This window comes from Bos taurus, chromosome 16, assembly GCF_002263795.3.
Source record: "Bos taurus isolate L1 Dominette 01449 registration number 42190680 breed Hereford chromosome 16, ARS-UCD2.0, whole genome shotgun sequence".
NCBI classification, from domain to species: Eukaryota; Metazoa; Chordata; class Mammalia; order Artiodactyla; family Bovidae; genus Bos; species Bos taurus.
This window is the reverse complement of record NC_037343.1, coordinates 40,821,319-40,838,385: the sequence shown is the minus strand read 5'-3', so window position 1 is coordinate 40,838,385 and position 17,067 is coordinate 40,821,319. Positions and strand designations below refer to the sequence as shown.

At 39.9% G+C, this 17,067-nt stretch overlaps 1 protein-coding gene across 2 annotated transcripts in view; it reads left to right on the top strand.

Moving 5' to 3' along the window:
* The first annotated feature begins 208 nt into the window (after positions 1 to 208).
* The window catches only part of TNFSF4 (TNF superfamily member 4), a 20,838-nt gene continuing 3,979 nt past the window's right edge, over positions 209 to 17,067 (top strand). The window contains exon 1 of one of the 2 annotated variants that reach the window (NM_001205715.1): positions 209 to 358. In NM_001205715.1, coding sequence (NP_001192644.1) covers positions 209 to 358 — 150 coding nt within the window. Of the gene's footprint in view, positions 359 to 1,363; positions 2,143 to 17,067 lie in introns of those variants that run through there. The other variant, XM_010813221.4, reaches the window with a different exon arrangement.

Below are 17,067 nucleotides of genomic sequence, written 5' to 3'. Positions count from 1 at the left end.
CCTGCCTGCAAAAGCTGAAGCATTAAAACTGAGAGAGTCCTCTCTGCTCTTTCAATCGCCTCTTATCTCTGGCCCTGGGACCTCTGTGTGTCTTCTGATTGATACACCTTGTGTTGGCTTCATCTCCTTCTTTGTGGGGAAGAAGTCGGTTCTCCCTCAGGTTTCCCCCTGTCACGGTTTTCATCGTCCCTGCATCCAGATTATGAAGATGGAAGGGGTCCAACCCCTGGACGAGAATGTGGGAAATGTACCAGGCCGGAGATTCTTGAGGAACAAGCTATTGCTGGTGGCCTCCATAATTCAGGGGCTGGGGCTTCTCCTGTGTCTCACCTACATCTGTCTGCACTTCTATGCTCAGGTAAGATGCACCAACCAACATGTCCTTTCCTCCAGCTCAGGCTGATGGCAGCTCCAAATGTCACTTGGAAATAGTCTGACACCAAAATTGTTTTCCCTTTTCTGCTCAAATATTGTAAAATGTGGTCAAGCACCCTTGTGTCTCTCTTTTCCTTCCTTTTTTTCAGCAGTGGCCGTGGTGAGGCACAGTGGAGATAGGGCAGGGGCACTGCTTCTGAATTAATCTTTTTCTTTAAAACACAAAAATCCTGGTATTCTTTTGTGAACTATCACTTTCAAGCTTTGAGTCCCTGACATACCTACTTGGTTTATCTGTTCTGCTAGTAAGCGACTGATCAGGGAATTAATGTAAAAAGGAAATAATAAATTTTTTATTTCCTTTTTACATTATTATACTTTCTCATTGTATTCATAAACACCATAGACTCAAGGAGATATGCTTTCTGAAGAATGCTGAAGGTATCAATATTAAGTTCTTTTAAATAGCTAACCTGTATATATTTAAGAGCAGAGATATATATGTTCATGTCTGTATGTGCACATGGCTGAACGTTTATCCCAACAACTTAATCAGATATTGTTTTTCAGTCTTTCTCTACCAATCACAACTTACTGACATCACTTTGTCCAATACATTATGTAGTGGAGGATCATCATTTTAGTATTCCCTCCCACCCCTTAATGAAGAAATTCTTTCCATTTTTCCGTCTCTTTATTCTGGTCCCGTTTACATTATTATTTTTTTCATAGTTGTTCATATATAAAAACATTATTAGCTTTTTAAGGATGTTCTTGACTGCAGGAGATTCCACTGAAAAAGAAAATAAATGTGTAGTGGCCTTGTGTTCCCTTATTGGGGCTAGTCTGATAATTCTTGTTTGCCTGGTGGTTGCTCTTGGTTAGAAAAGACTCTCACTGGTATAGGTCAGACAATGAGAACTTTCATTTCTGATGGCCAGGTCAGAGACTGGGTACCTCAAATTAGATCAGGATAAGATGAGCAGAGTCCTAGAAGATGCCTGGGCTTGTCTCTGTCTACAGGAAACGGGTTTTCGGTTCCTGCAGTCTAATGGGGGTGCGGTCGTGATCGCTGTCCCACAGAGGGTGCTCGTGTCTCCAAATTCCCGAAGGGTTCTAGTGTCATGCTCAAGTCTGCAGACCAGTGAGCACCCCAGCACACCCATACTGTCTTCATCACGCCACACATTTCCTTCTCTGCGCAGAACCCTTTGGGTGAAATTAGAGTAGGTGATTTTGGGGAGAGGGTGTCGGGGGAGGAGCAAAGTGTCCATGGCAGGATGCCCAAGACAAAGACCGGAATTAGGCTCTTCCGAGAAGAAAACAAAGAGAGTAACCCAAAATAGAACAGCTGAGTTTATTCACCAGGTCTGGGAGCCCTGAGACTGCTTTTTGAAACAACCGCAGTGTTACATATTTCCTTGCACTGTGGGATGATTAAAAAAAACAAAACAAAACAGAACAGATGGCCCCAGTCAAGTCTCAACAGTTAATTGCACTAGGGCTCAGAGAATGGGAGAGAGCAAAACATGAAACATACAGATGTGTAGCTAGCTGGTGGCAGGGGGCCACCCTGGAATATCAATACCCAGAGGAGGCAGAGGAGAGGGGTTCTTTCTAGCAAGTCACCCAGCAATTCTGTGCTAGATCGTGGAAGGACAGCTGAATGCTGGCTTCTAGGATACTGGAATTCACGGTGAGCTGATCTTTGGGAGAGAATTAGCTTTCTCTGGTCCTGGCACAGAAATGGAAGCAAAGATGGAAGAGGTACGTTTGAGCTGTTTGCTCAAAAAATGTCTTCTTATATACTCTAGATACAAAATTTTCTGTGGCTCAGATATTTGAAATTGTTCACTTGACATTAATTATTTTCTTATTTCTCACTAGACTGTTTTAGCTAACACAGTTTCTTATACTATTAAGGAGACCCAAGGCAGCACGATGTGTCCTTAATCGTAATCTCATACACTTTGTTAAGGGAAAAAATAGCTTAGAGAGGTCATGTGTGTTTTTCCCAGAACTTGATCAGTCATGGTGGCAGCAGTGTGTAGAGGAGAGAGACTGAGAGAAAAGAGTATAAAGTAACTGCTGAAGAAGGAACATAGACTAGGAGGTTTTCTAAATTCATAGGTAAGATTGTTTTGGATTTTGGTTGAAGGATAGATAGGTGGGGATGCCTATCAAAGCTCTACTTTTATAAGACATTGTATTACAGTGATCTATAGAGGAGGTGAAATAGAGCTGAAATACTCATCATTTACCTAGTTAAATTGGATCTCTTATTGTAGGAGAAAGATATTTGGGGAATAATCATGATTTTTCCTCATTTCTTAGATTTAATTTTTAACTTCATAAAAATTTTCCTGTGTGGATGACTCTGTGAAAAAAAAAAAAAGATATTTAACTGTTAAACTCCATTTGGCAGTCAGCCTTCCTTTCAATCAAGTTTATTTAGTAATCTTTGTTTTCTTACCACTTGGTTAAGTTTTACTATGTGAAAAGCAGAAGTTTTTGTTTTTGAGATGGCAGATAAAAAGACCTTACCCACTCCTTATATAATTCACTTCCCTCTTTGGACCCTGATTTTCTCATCTGAAAAATGAGGCAGTTGGATCAAATGGTCAGAAATATCTCTTCCAGGTCAATATCCTGTGAATACTCATAAAATGGGTATGAGGATCTGAGAAATACAAATCTAAGTGAACAGATTTTTGTGCCTAAGCTTATAGAAACCCTGGTTCCTAAGAAGGGACTGGAGGAAATCAGATTTGTACATATACATGTAATCTGTATTTATTCATATACTATGCACATTTCTAAATAACTTATTCTGGATAAGCAAAACACCTTATTTAGAAAGGGGAAAGAAATAGACACTAGAATAATATCCATGATGCAAGTTACAAAATTGAGTCACAAAAACCAATACAATTATTGGGGCTGCCGCTTAAAGTATCAGGCTTCCAGGCTTCCCTGTAACTTCAGCTGGGAATGATGGCAGAAAAAAGCTGATGTATAAGGTGAGAAGCTTTTGTAAATTATACCCATGTATCTCAGAGCTATTGAAGCTGGGCTCTTCCAAGATCTGTATCAGAGCACTTGAAAGATGTGCTTTTAGTGATTATTTGTCAGCAAATCCCACCCACAGTTAAAAGTTTATATTCTTACCGCTTTTATTCCTGGAGAAGACAGAAAGGGAGGTCATTGAGCTGACCAGTTCTGTATCAACAATGGCCAGAGTTAAAATTCAGTTTCTTGGTGAAGTTTCAGACTATAACTTGGACTTTATATCCTTTAGAAAGAATAAGAGGCATTTTTGCTTAAAAATTTTTGTCTCAGATTTTAGGTCAAATTAAATGTGTCCCCATGTGATTTTAACAAGTTTTTAAAGACATTTTTAATGATAGACATGGAAATAAATAATTTTCAGTGCAATTGAATTTGCATTTTATAAGCAGTTTTATGGGCTTCCCTGATAGCTCAGTTGGTAAAGAATCTGCCTGCAATGCGGGAGACCCCGGTTCAATTCCTGGGTTGGGACGATCCCCTGGAGAAGAGATAGGCTACCCACTCCCATATTCTTGGGCCTCAGAAGCCTGGCACAATGTAGTCCACAGAGTTGCAAAGAGTCAGACGTGACTGAGTGACTGAACTCAACTGAAGCAATTTTATGGGCTTCCCTGATGGTTGAGATGGTAAAGAATCTGCCTAAATACAATACAGGAGATCCAGGTTCGATCCCTGGTTGGAAAAATCCCCCTGGAGGAGGGAATGGCAATTTTATGGGAATTAAAAAGAAACACCTGAAGTATTGAACTGATTTGTCATTAAGTATTTTGAGGCTCTTAAAGGAGATACTACTGAAAATGTATAGACTTATTAGGTTGAACAGGCATTAGACACAGTCCACTTGCAGATAGGAAAACAGAAACTCAGGGAGGATAGAAGCTGGAGAAGGAGGTGATGCTTCAGCTGATATTAGGAGTAGAGGGACTTCCTGGTGGTCCGGTGGTTAAGACTTTGCCTCCCAATGTAGCGGGTGCAGGTTTGATCCCTGGTCGGGGAACTAGGATCCCACATACCTTGGGGCCAAAAAACCAAAACATAAAGCAAAGACAGTCTTGTAATAAATTCAGTAGAGACAAAAAATGATCCACATCAAAAAGTCTTAAAAAATAGTAGAAATTCTTTAAATAGACAAGAGGAATGATGGTGGCTGGGTAGGGGCAGAAGGCTTTCTAGGTAAAAAGGCAAGTTGTTCAGAATGGTTGCAGGTGAGTGTTCATTGGAGAAAGTGGACGAAGATGAAGTTGAAAATCTAGGTGGAGACAGGACACAAAGGGTCTTGTGACGTGTGCTAACGGAACAAACGGCATTCCATTCTGTATAAAAGAAAATACAGGAAAAATTACCCAAGTTGTTGCTTCTCCAGATTTCACTTCTTTTGCATGGTCTGCTGCTGCTGCTAAGTCACTTCAGTCGTGTCCAACTCTGTGCGACCCCATAGATGGCAGCCCAGCAGGCTCCCCCGTCCCTGGGATTCTCCAGGCAAGAACACTGGAGTGGGTTGCCATTTCCTTCTCCGATGCATGAAAGTGAAAAGTGAAAGTGAAGTTGCTCAGTCGTGTCAGACTCTGCGACCCCATGGACTGCAGCCCACCAGGCTCCTCCATCCATGGGATTTCCCAGGCAAGAGTACTGGAGTGGGTCGCCAGTGCCTTCTCCGCTTACATGGTCTACATGCAGGCAAATACAGAAAATGTGTCTCATCTCACGTAGCGCTAGGGGGCACCACAGTAAAACTAACAGTTCTCAAATAACTTTTAAAGAGAACCCACTCTTTTTTTTTTTCCTGAGGAGTTAAGATTAGAACACTTTTCTCAAGAAGCCAAGTGCTCATCCATGTGTAAGAGGATGGACAATATCAGGAGCACCTAATATTGTTCACTGTTTATGCAGTGATGATATTTTCTACAAGAAAAATTTAGATATCGGTTCTGACCCAAGTACTCAAAATAGGACAGAGATTGGACAGGAATCATGCTGGAAAATGTCAAGTATATACACATGAATAGAAACAAATGCACAGACTCAGAGGAGAGATGTAAAGTGAGCAGAGAGGCTCTTGGTATAGACCTTGGAATATAACCTCCCTATTCCTCTGACATCAGCTCCTAGCTGCTAGCCCTGAGTAGACTTAGCCTTGCCTAATGGCTGACCACATTGCCCTTCCAATTCTGTTTCTTTTAATAGAAATTATTTCTGTATCCCTCACTCTCAGAGAACCCGCAGGTTCCCACCCACTTCAGGAATTTTGCATTCATGGCTAATGAATGTTAATCTTCTGGGACCATTTAGGTTGAGGGAGCCATGTACAGTATTCAGTTCAGTTCAGTTCAGTTCAGTCGCTCAGTCGTGTCCGACTCTTTGTGACCCCATGGACTGCAGCACGCCAGACTTCTCTGTCTATCACCAACTCCCAGAGTTTACTCAAACTCACGTCCATTGAGTTGGTGATGCCATCCAACCATCTCATCCTATGTCATCCCCTTCTCCTCCCGCCTTCAGTCTTTCCCAGCATCAGGGTCTTTTCAAATGAGTCAGTTATTCGCATCAGGTGGCCAAACTATTGGGAGTTTCAGCTTTAGCATCAGTCCTTCCAATGAATATTCAGGACTAATTTCCTTTAGGATGGACTGGTTTGATCTCCTTGCAGTCCAAGGGACTCTCAAGAGTCTCCTTCAACACCACAGTTCAAAAGCATCAATTCTTTGGCACTCAGCTTTCTTTATAGTCCAACTCTCACATCCATACATGACTACTGGAAAAACCATAGCTTTGATTAGATGGGCCTTTGTTGGCAAAGTAATGTCTCTGCTTTTTAATATGCTGTCTAGGTTGGTCATAACTTTTCTTCCAAGGAGCAAGTGTCTTAATTTCATGGCTACAGTCACCATCTGCAGTGATTTTGGAGCCCCAAAAGTTAAAAATCTGTCACTGTTTTCATTGTTTCCCATCTATTTGCCATGAAGTAATGGGACCAGGTACCATGATCTTCATTTTCTGAATGTTGAGTTTTAAGCCAACTTTTTCACTCTCCTCTTTCACTTTCATCAAGAGGCTCTTTAGTTCTTCTTTGCTTTCTTCCATAAGGGTGGTGTCATCTGCATATCTGAGGTTATTGATATTTCTCCCGGCAATCTTGATTCCAGCTTGTGCTTCATCCAGTCCAGCATTTCTCATGGTGTACTCTGCATATAAGTTAAATATGCAGGGTGACAATATACAGCTTTGATGTACTCCTTTCCCAATTTGGAACCAGTCTGTTGTCCCACATCTGGTTCTAACTGTTGTTTCTTGACCTGCATACAGATTTCTCAGGAGGCAGGTACAGTGTTGTTATTCCTATTTAGGAAATGAAAGGATAGCAGCTGAATAGCAAAGTAGAAAGGTTGTTTCTCATAGTCACAGATAAAATATATGGTAGTGTTGGGATGGAATTGGATTCCCCAATATCTCATGGCTTGTGTGTTTTGTTTGTAGCTAAATGAAGGAATTAAAACACTTTTTATAAAAAAATGCAACATATCTTCTCAAAATTTTAGGGAAGTCATTGAGGTATAGGAGAGAATACATTGGATCAGGAACTAGAAGATTCAGTCCAGTGTTTTAGCTTTGTGACTCTGGGTAAATTCCCTGAAATTCCCCAAGTATCAATGTAATCATCTCCAAAACTGGAATTTGATTATTGTGAGGAACAAATCTGTTACAGAGCTTTGTAAATGTTAAATTTACTATTATTTATAAACATGCTTCTATAAGCATAACACCCACTAAAATGTTTACCTTGTAGCACACATGCAATGCCATAACTCAGATCTCAGAAAGCATATCATAGGTAGGGTCAACCTTAACTTCATGAATTTGGCTTTCCTACTGTAATTTTTAAGATTAAGAAAAACCCCTTGAAATAATTTTAGTTTATTTGAATTTAGATGTCTAATTAAGATGGCCATGGCTGTATTAGCAAAGTAAAAATGAAGGGGAGAATTTATGAGCATATAAAATATTATCAGGTTAGTGTCTGAAAGTGGCTCAGAAATCTAAAATGACACACTTAGAACACATGGCCCAGATGGGTTCCAGCTCCCCTTACATTAATGTAGTTCATCCAATTCTCTAATAACTTGGTTGCCAAGTAAGGCAAGTTTGATGTGTTATTAATTTGTATAAATTTGTCTCGCTTTGATGACATTGAAAATGCTAGTTAAGAACACACTCTGACAGAAAGAGCAGCAAGTAGACCCAAACTTTAGTTCTTCCAGTACTAATTGAATAAGGGCTATGGATAGAAAGCTTCACTCCTAGGATGTTATATAGGTGGGTATCTGGGGGGATGAGTGTAAATGATATACCCTCCGGCTGGGCTGTCCTGTAGGTCACATAGCATGAGCCTACAGAACCTAAGATCAAAATGAAAATGACAATTAACATTGCAAAAAATTATAAGCATCAAAATAGCCACCAAGGGAAATTATAAAATCTTTACTGGGTTATAAAAGAAGTCGTAAAAGACATGTTTTACTGCTCAGTAATGTAAAGTATATTTTGAGTTAGCAGTGTGTTGGGTGGTTAATGTTTTTAATTTCCAAGGCCTGTAAAAATCTTAATCTGGCCCTGAATGTGGTATGATGAAGGCTGGAAACCCAGCTCTTTTTAGGGAGAGGTTGACAGGCATCACTCCTGGTGCTAACTTGCAATACCATCTCTGGTTTTGTGATCTTGTCCCTGCATTGTCCTTACTTCTTCACTCTGACCTTGGATGGTGATAGATATTCGTAGGCAGTTTTACAATGAGGAAATCTGAGGCATAGAGACTTGTCTAGGTCAATATAGGAAGGTCTGGTTATAAATCAGGACTAGGTTTAAATTCTAGTCCTATCTCTTTCCATTACACCTGGCCAAGACTCCGTAGCTCTAAGCTGTAAGCATTTTACCTGGCTGTTTTAAAATTTTTTCCTTTCCTGACATTAATTGCTTATGTAGAAAAAATGGGGGAAGATTTATAACCTGGAATCAAAGGGAGAAAGATTCTTTTAAAAAAAGAATCTCCTGCCACAAATTCAAATAACACAATCAATGAAGCTTTAACAAATGTGTGATACCTTATAGGTTAGTTTGATAAAACAAATCATTGCCATGTATTATTCATTCATAGAAGAGAAAGGGGACTGGGATTGGGGCATTGGCTCAGTCATTTATCCACTCCAAGCTCTACTTTTTTTTTTTTAAACAGGAGATGAGACTATATAATCTCCATGGGCCTTTATAGTTCTGTCAGACTGATTTGAAGAATTATTTTAATGTTGTAAGTGTGATTTTACACTATATGCAAATATCTTTTCAACCAGGGTGGCACTGCAAATTTGGTGGCTTAAAAGAAATGTAACCTTTCACAGTTTTGGAGGATAAGTATTCAAAGTCAATGTGTCAGCAGTGCCCTGCTGTGTCTGAAGGCCATAGGGAAGAATCCTCCAGGATCCTTCTGTGCCTTTTTCTAGCTTCTGAGGGCTCCCAGCAATCCTAAGCGTTCCCTGGCTTGATAGTACTGGGTAACCTAGTTGAATACAGCTCTTCAGTAAGAATTTCACAGAGGGCTAGATTCAATAGCTAGTTTCTTGATTGGGATTATAAAGCGAGCATACTTTGATTTTTGCCTCAGGTGCTTCATTTCTCTTCCATTATTTAGCAGGAAGGCTTTAGTTTAAAATGTCATTATCATTATTGTTATTGCCACCACCATCATCGTTCCACTGCTGTTCTGTGATGATTTTTACTAGTCACCAGTCTTAGTTCACACCATAATGTAGCTTGAGGATTATTCAGCTTTACTGCAAATGAGGCTAAGAGCCTCATTGCATAAACAATACAAAAGATACTCATGATTCTTTATTAACTATCAGAGGGAGCCACTTGGGGAGAAAACCTGTTCTTTTGTTACGGCTGAGGGATTTATTATCGTGTATTATTGTGTTGAAAAGATCTTGGGTTCAAATGATCTTCTTATCCACCAATAATTTGGTTTTTTTCTTTTGAATGTTATGATTTTCCTAATCTCTGGTATTGAAAAAGTCCTTTGATAGTCCCTATTCCACTCTGCTTATTCAACCATCTTAATTGAGAGTTAAAAAATGAGGACATAAAAATAAGGAAATTCAAAACTGAGAAAAGGAAGGACTTGTTCTGGCTTACGACCAGACCTGAGTGTTCTATTCCCAGCCCAATGCCTGGTCCATTTCTACTAGGTTGCCTTTCCAAGGCAACAGTGCCTACTCTTTTATACGGCCAATGAGATGGGGAATGAGTAACTTCAGATAGAAAGATACTGATCATAATAATTGTGCTATCCCCTTTGTACTCAAGGATGAATGGGGCAGTTTAAAAAAAACCTCGAGCCACATATGGTTTTGGCTAGTGTCCCCTGGAAGAGGGCATGGCAACCCACTCCAGTATTTTTGCCTGGAGATTTTCCATGGACAGAGGAGCCTGATGGGGTACAGTTCATGGGGTTGCAAAGAGTTGTACATGACTGAGTGACTATGCATAGCACAGAGCAAGTGTCAGGGTACAGTCTAAGAGACTCAGTAACCATTTATTTATAAATGCCATTATGTTTAAGGCATTGTAAGATTTATGATAATGCAGTGGGTACCTTGTAAGCCAACTTTTCCAGTTGCTTTGCTGCTGCTGCTGCTGAGTCGCTTCAGTTGTGTCCGACTCTGTGTAGCTCTATGGACTGCAGCCTGCCAGGCTCCTCTGTCCATGGGATTCTCTAGGCGAGAGTATTCGAGTGGGTTGCCGTGCCTTCCTCCAGGGGATCTTCTCGACCCAGGGATCCAACCTAGGTCTCCTGCATTGGAGGCAGATTCTTTACTGCTGAGCCACCAAGGTAAAGACTAGGATATTTTGAAAATTACCTGATTCCCAAGGTGAGGAAGGGAGTTGTTTCTTTTTTTTCAATTTAATTTTTTAAAATTGAGGTATAGTCAATGTACAAGATTATGTAAGTTTTTTCAGGTGTATGATAGTGATTCACAATTTTTAAAGATTGTATTTCATTAATTGTTATTATAAAATGTTGGTTTTACTCCTTGTATTGTACGGTACATGCTAGTAGCTTATTTTACACAAGGTAGTTTGTACTTTACAGTTCCTACTTCCCTCTCCTCTCACTGGTAACCAGTTTTTTGTTCTCTATATTTGTGAGTCTGTTTCTTTTTTTTTTTTTTTGTTATATTCACTATTCTATGGGAGTTCTTAGAAATGTTTTGGCAGACCCCTCTGTTAGTGTACTTGAGGAATTTACAAGCAAATGTGGAAAGGGAAACCCAGATAAAAGAAAATCTTCCCCTTGAGGACATGCAGAATTGCAAATCACAAAATTTTGAAGGTGCGTTCATGTCACATGGATGCTTTTGGTTCATTTGGTTGTTTTTCTGAATACCTGATACTCCTTTTAGCGATCCATTAATTGCTAAGCGTTTGGGACAGTGAAACCACAGTTCCTGTTCTCTGAGATAGAGAGGAGAGGGTCAGTAAGTAGAGGCTGGCCATTACTAAATAAATTTGACAAGAAAAATGCAAGTGGTTAGAGAGAGGGGGCTATATTAGAATATCACATGGGCTGTGTAGTAGAGAGTATAGTAAGAATTTAAAAAGAGGGATTACAGCAAAAAGGTGCTGGCAGCCATGGTGAAGGGTGGTGATAGAGAAAAGAAAGTCTCAAATGACATTTAAAATGGCTTTTCTTTGTGTTCTTTCATCTTAATAGACTCTTTATTCAACATGATTTTCAAAGTCACACATCTTCATGTCTAAGAAATATCACTTTGAGGATAAACTTTCCTGATTATGGAAGACTGGTCAAATAACCAGTTTTTGTTCATTTCTATTCCTTTCTCTGAGTTGGATTCTGAACTTTCCTGATCAGAAGTGGGGGCCCTTCTCTTTGTAAGGGAGTTTCCATCGAGTATACACTAAATCCACCAGGAGAAGAGTCTGCCTTCCCAACCCACTGTAATGGGTAAATATGGAAAATTCCATCTTCCTCTTCGGAGGCTCATTCAGAAACACCCTCAGAGCCTATAAGACTTTGCTTTCACAATCTCTCAGGTCTTCTCTGATTGACGTGAAGCCCATTGCTGGGGGAGGAGACATTCATATCCCTGTGAAGGTTGCATGCTGAACCACGATTCCCATCGCATATCTGTTTCTGCACTGTCCTCCACTGACTCACATCTCATCCCACTCCAGCCTGGGATCTTGACTGATAGCAAGTGAGGAAGGGCAAGGCCCACATAGTGAATGCAGAGCCCACTTCCTGGTTTCACATTTGATGAGTATCATTCCCTCCTGCCACAGATACACCCCCTCCAGGACAAATGCCACATGAGTATAAGGCAGCCTCATGCCACATCCCAGTGAGTCAGAATAAGAAATTCACACATTCTAGAGATGAGCTCATGAAGCAAGCAGCACCTTTTGGGGAACATGGTACAGGCTGCTGGATAAATGCTGTATATCAGACATTTCCCATCTTTGTTCTCAGATAGTTCAGTGTTTCAGGTACTGAGAGAGGTCAGGAAAAAGGACATTATTCTGACTCTTCTTTGCATCACCTACTTGCTGCCTACTTTATTTGTCCTGCTGCCCCTTGCCAGAACAGATGCGTCTAATTAGAGTCCAGCTAATGGCTTTGTCAACCTGAACTATACAAACAACCTTGGAGAGTTGACTAAAGAGCTCTTTTCTGAAGAATGTTTAGATACTTTGAGATACATCTGAGTATTTTGACAACTATCAAAAACCTAATCTTTTAATCTTGTTTAGAGTTTAAAATTAAAAATAAATTAATCTTGAACTCTCAGAAAAATGTTTTCATAGGGGTTTTTTATTCTCAAGATAGAATAGAATAAAAAGAAAGGATGTTATCATGAACTTGAGGTTCAATCAAACTCAAGTTAATACCTGTTTATTCCTGAGCAAGTTCCTAACAACACTGATTCTCATTTCTATCTATAAAACATGAGTAATTATTATTTCTGCTTAATGGTATTATTTTGAAAGCAAAAGTTAATGAGTTTCAGAAAGAGTAATGCACTGCATGGCGTGTTTTAAGTTCTGAGTAAGTTTTTACTGTTTTTCTTGAATATACCAAAAATGGTCTAATTTCTAGACCCTTCCTCTAGGCAGTGCCTTTGGATTCTCTGGGTCCTCTTTCTCTTTCAAGGCCTAAGCCCACATCTTTCCTCCTTGAGCTGCCAAAGCCTGCAGTGGTTTTTTCTGTTCTCTGGAACCTTGTGGCATAAATTGCCTATTGGTCTTTACCAGTGGTTTTATGTGGAGGAATTATCTCCCCAATTGACATACAAGTTTGTCAAAACTAAGGACTGTGTATTCTTTCCCTTTGTGTTCTTAGAGTTGAATGTAATATCTGCCAAATAGTAGGTACTCAGTAGTTATCAATGCTATTTCAAGTCACCAGTAATATGACAATCATCTAATCTATTCAATCAACTATTAAATAATACTGATAGTTGAGCACCAGCTTTAGGACAGGCATGATTTTTGCCAAGGGAATGGTTGAAGATATATTTTCTGGATTTGGACCTTCAGGAGTTCACAGTAGAGTGTAGTAATTCTCAAATCTTGAACCTTGGGTGTTTGTAAAAATGAGATTACTGCGTCCATCTAGACCTTTTGAATCAGAATCTTTATGAATAAACTGAAAGTCTACACATTTTTACAGATTTCCCAGGTGACTCTAATGTAAAGGATAACGCTGGACCAGCTGACCTTCAGTTGCATCATCAGCAGCTCCTAGACAGGGCATACACATTACTCAGGCAGTTGGTCAGATAGCCCATGTATCAGCTGCCTCTGAGTACTCTGTGTTCTTGGCTTTATTTATGACAGCCCGCAAGCCTAGGAGGGAAGCCTAAACTTTTGGATTCCCATGATGAGCTCATCATGAGACCATCACCCTGCCAATCTGCTGTGCATGATCACATCTTCCTTCCTCCAACCTGGCACTAAAGTGGACACAAGGAATGGACTATTAGTAAAATCTTCAAAGAAATTTCCCTCCACTTTAAATTTGCATGAGGAGAAGAAAAACTGTTGTTGTGTGAAACAATGAAAGTTGTTCTGGATTCCAGGGGGCTGGAGTTGAATCCCTTTCCTTCTGTGGGTCTCATTTTCTTCATCTGTAGAATAGTGTTCAGTTGGAAGATGACTTCTTTTATACTCATGCTTCTGAGGCCATCTCACTGAAACTTCAGGACTGTACTTTGATCCTGGTGTACTGACTTACAAGAATTTCTAGTCCCCTTTGAAGATAGTATGAGCTCTTCAGACTTTGCAGATTGAAGAAACTTTGTTCTGTAGCTTGTCCTTACATGAAAGTCCTTTGGGATCTTTGATATAGTCCATTTTTTTCTATTATCTGGTGAAGATATGAGGATTTTTATTTTCTTTATATATATATATATATATATAAAACTATGCCTGTGGGTAAAATTAATATTATCTGATTTTTCTTTTCTGGTAATTTTTCTTATAAAGCCAGAATCATTTTGTGGTGTTCTTCTGGGCTACAAAGAGCTGGTATTTTAGGGATTTGGTTGTACTTCCTTTCTTTTTTATTAGTTCTCTCATTCTGTAGTCATATATAAAGCTAAATTAGTGTTATATAGGCTAAATTAAGAACATGACATGGATCTTGTCTCCCATGAGCATCCAAGAATAATAGCTGACATTTATTAGCTCCTTACAGTGTTCCAGGTCAGGTGCTAAAAATTTACGTATGTGATCTCATTCACAACAACCTTCTGAGATACTGGGTTTACTCTTTCCATTTTATAGATGAACGAGCTAAAAGTCAGCAAGGTAATGACATTTTCCCAAGAGCACACAGCTAGGTAGTCTTGCAGCAGAGAGGAGACGTGTATCTGGTGGTGGTAGAATGAAAATCAGTAGAGTGATTTAAGTTTTTTTCTTACATCAGGGTTCACTCTTGGTATTATACATTTTATGGATTTTAACAAATGAACAATAACATGTACCCACCATTAGAGTATAGTGCAGAATAGTTTCACTGCTCTAAAAATCTTCTATCTTCACCTATTCATCTCTCCCTCCTGCCTCACCCCTGGTAACCACTGCTCTTGAACTGTCTCTGTAGTCTTGCCTTTTCCAAAACATCACACATTTGAAATCATACATTATGTAGTCTTTTCAGATTGTCTTCTTTTACTTAGTAATATACATTTAAACTGTGTCCATGTCTTTCCGTGGCTTGAAAGCTCATTTCTTTTTAACACTGAGTGTTACTCCATTGTTTGGATATATCACAGTCTGTTTATCCATTCAACCTACAGAGGGATATCTTGATTGCTTTTCCTTGACAAGTTTTAACAATAAGAAACAAAGCTATTATAAACATCCATGTGAATAGAGTAATTTTTAAGTACTTGCTATGGGAGACCAGAAGCCAGGGATTTGATTTAGGCCTTGAAGTTGATATTTTCATGGGTAGACATAGATGAAGGGACATTCTTGGTGGAGAGAACAAAGGAAGCAAGTATTTTTTTAATGCTTACCACGTGCCAGGCAAACTCCTGAGTATTTTCACATATGTTAACTTATTTGAGCTTTACAGTCATCTCCTTGAGCATTCCAATAATAATATTCCTTATTTTTACAGACGTGAAAGCTAAAGCTCAGAAGTGGTATATAACATCCAAATTCAACAGAACTAGAGAAGTTACAATTTGAACAAAATTTTATTTCCAGGCCTGCACCCTCTTGTTTTGTCCTACCAGGCTTTATTTAAAGGATTAGAGGAAATAGTTGATTCGAGCATAAAGCACAGAAAGGATATAGGTAGCAGTAATGCTTGACAAGGAGGTTGGCACCAGGCCATAGAAGGCCTTGAAGTGGGCACTGTGGGGGTATTTCTGGGCAGTGGGGTAGTCAGCATGAAGTAATCAGGTTTGGAGGATGAAGGGCAAGGTTGTGGAAGGTCATGGAACAAGAGAAAGAATCATCTTATTTCACAAAATGGCCAAGGCCTGGTGGTGTTGACGCTAGGAAGATGAGAAAATGTGAATTTCTAATCCTGGGTAACCTTCAGGAGGAAAGGAAGCCTGGGGTCGAGTGAATCTACCTAAAAGAGGAAGTCCTATGTACTTTCCTTGCTGCCTGTCAGCATCTTGGTCTCAGAATGTCTTCTTGATCATTACCGCTCTGACTTCTCCATCACAGTATTTCAGAACATTGGGAAATGTCATTGTTTTGCAGGAACCTTATGGAAAGTTTACACAGTCAGTCAAATAATCAGATCATGAGGACTTTTAAGTCAGAGAGTTTGACGTAAATTTGGGATGAAGAGGCTTCCTGTTTCTCTCTTTCATTGAAATTGGTGTAGGGTTGCAACTTTTAAAATTTAAATCGTTAACAGTGGTAAAAGGGATGTCTCTGATCTTTGAGGAATTTCTAAAGATGGAAAAAACTGACACCCAGAGGTTATGCAACTTGCCTGAGTACTTGCCTGGCTGGTGTTAGGACCAGGTTGCTGCATGCTGAGCGCTGTGCTCTTTGTGCAGCTGCACAGGCTGTTTCTAACTTCAACAAGGTGGCCAAGAGACCAGCCTGCCCGGAGAGCAGTAGGGGCATTCATTTACCCAGGGAATTATGGTGTTTGGGTAATGTACCTTTTGAGAGGCCTTCTTCTAGAACATCGCTTTAAGCATGAAGGACACTAGTCCAGTCTCACAAACAGTCCACAGAGGGGAGAGAGCCAAAGACTGTCGTCCTGAGTCAGCACCTCTCTGTGTGCTCACCACTGACTAATATTGCTCTAGGGGCCCAGCCACCGGCAGGGCTCAGCCAGGCTCTCCCTTCTTCCTACACCGCCTGTTGGTTTCAGCTTGATGAGGCTTGTGACTTTACGTACAAGGGAAGTAGGGGATTCTTCATCCGCGTGGGCAGGCCCCAGTGGACTCCATTTGACTGCTGCTATGAGTGTGCCAGAAAAGTGGGAAGCAGGGACTCCACACCCCAGAGCATGAAAACAAATTCCTCCCCAGACCTTTGATCCGGACATCTTGCCAAAAATAACCCGGTGGGAGGAGCTGCTGTTCTCTGCAGGCACAATAGGTGGTAGGTTTTTCTGTTTGTTTGTTAGTTTCTATTTCCCTTCTTAGTAGGTAATGTAAAATTTTAAAAATACAAGAAAGTAAGCCATGGAAAATACATGTGCCTCCCACTCCTGTCCTCAGGCTTCTAGTTCCTTTCTCCAGAGGCAGCGCTTTATTCTTCTAGATAAATTCTGTGCCCTCACAAAAACTTTTTTTTCTTTGAACACAAATGGAAATGTACTTTATTCTCCCCTTTGCTTTGGCTTTTTTCACTTAATATATTTTGGAGTTTGCCCCATATTGAAGTTTGTTCTTTTAACCACCAAATTTCCACAGATGTTTTATCTATTAACTTTTCTTTCTTTGTTGCTTTACTTCTTTCTTGCTTTCGAGTTCAAGTTAGGTTTTACACATGACTAAAGAGTAGAGAAAGATCCAACATTTAAAAAATTTACACACAGATCTACTCATCTCTGAAGGGTTTGAAGAGTTT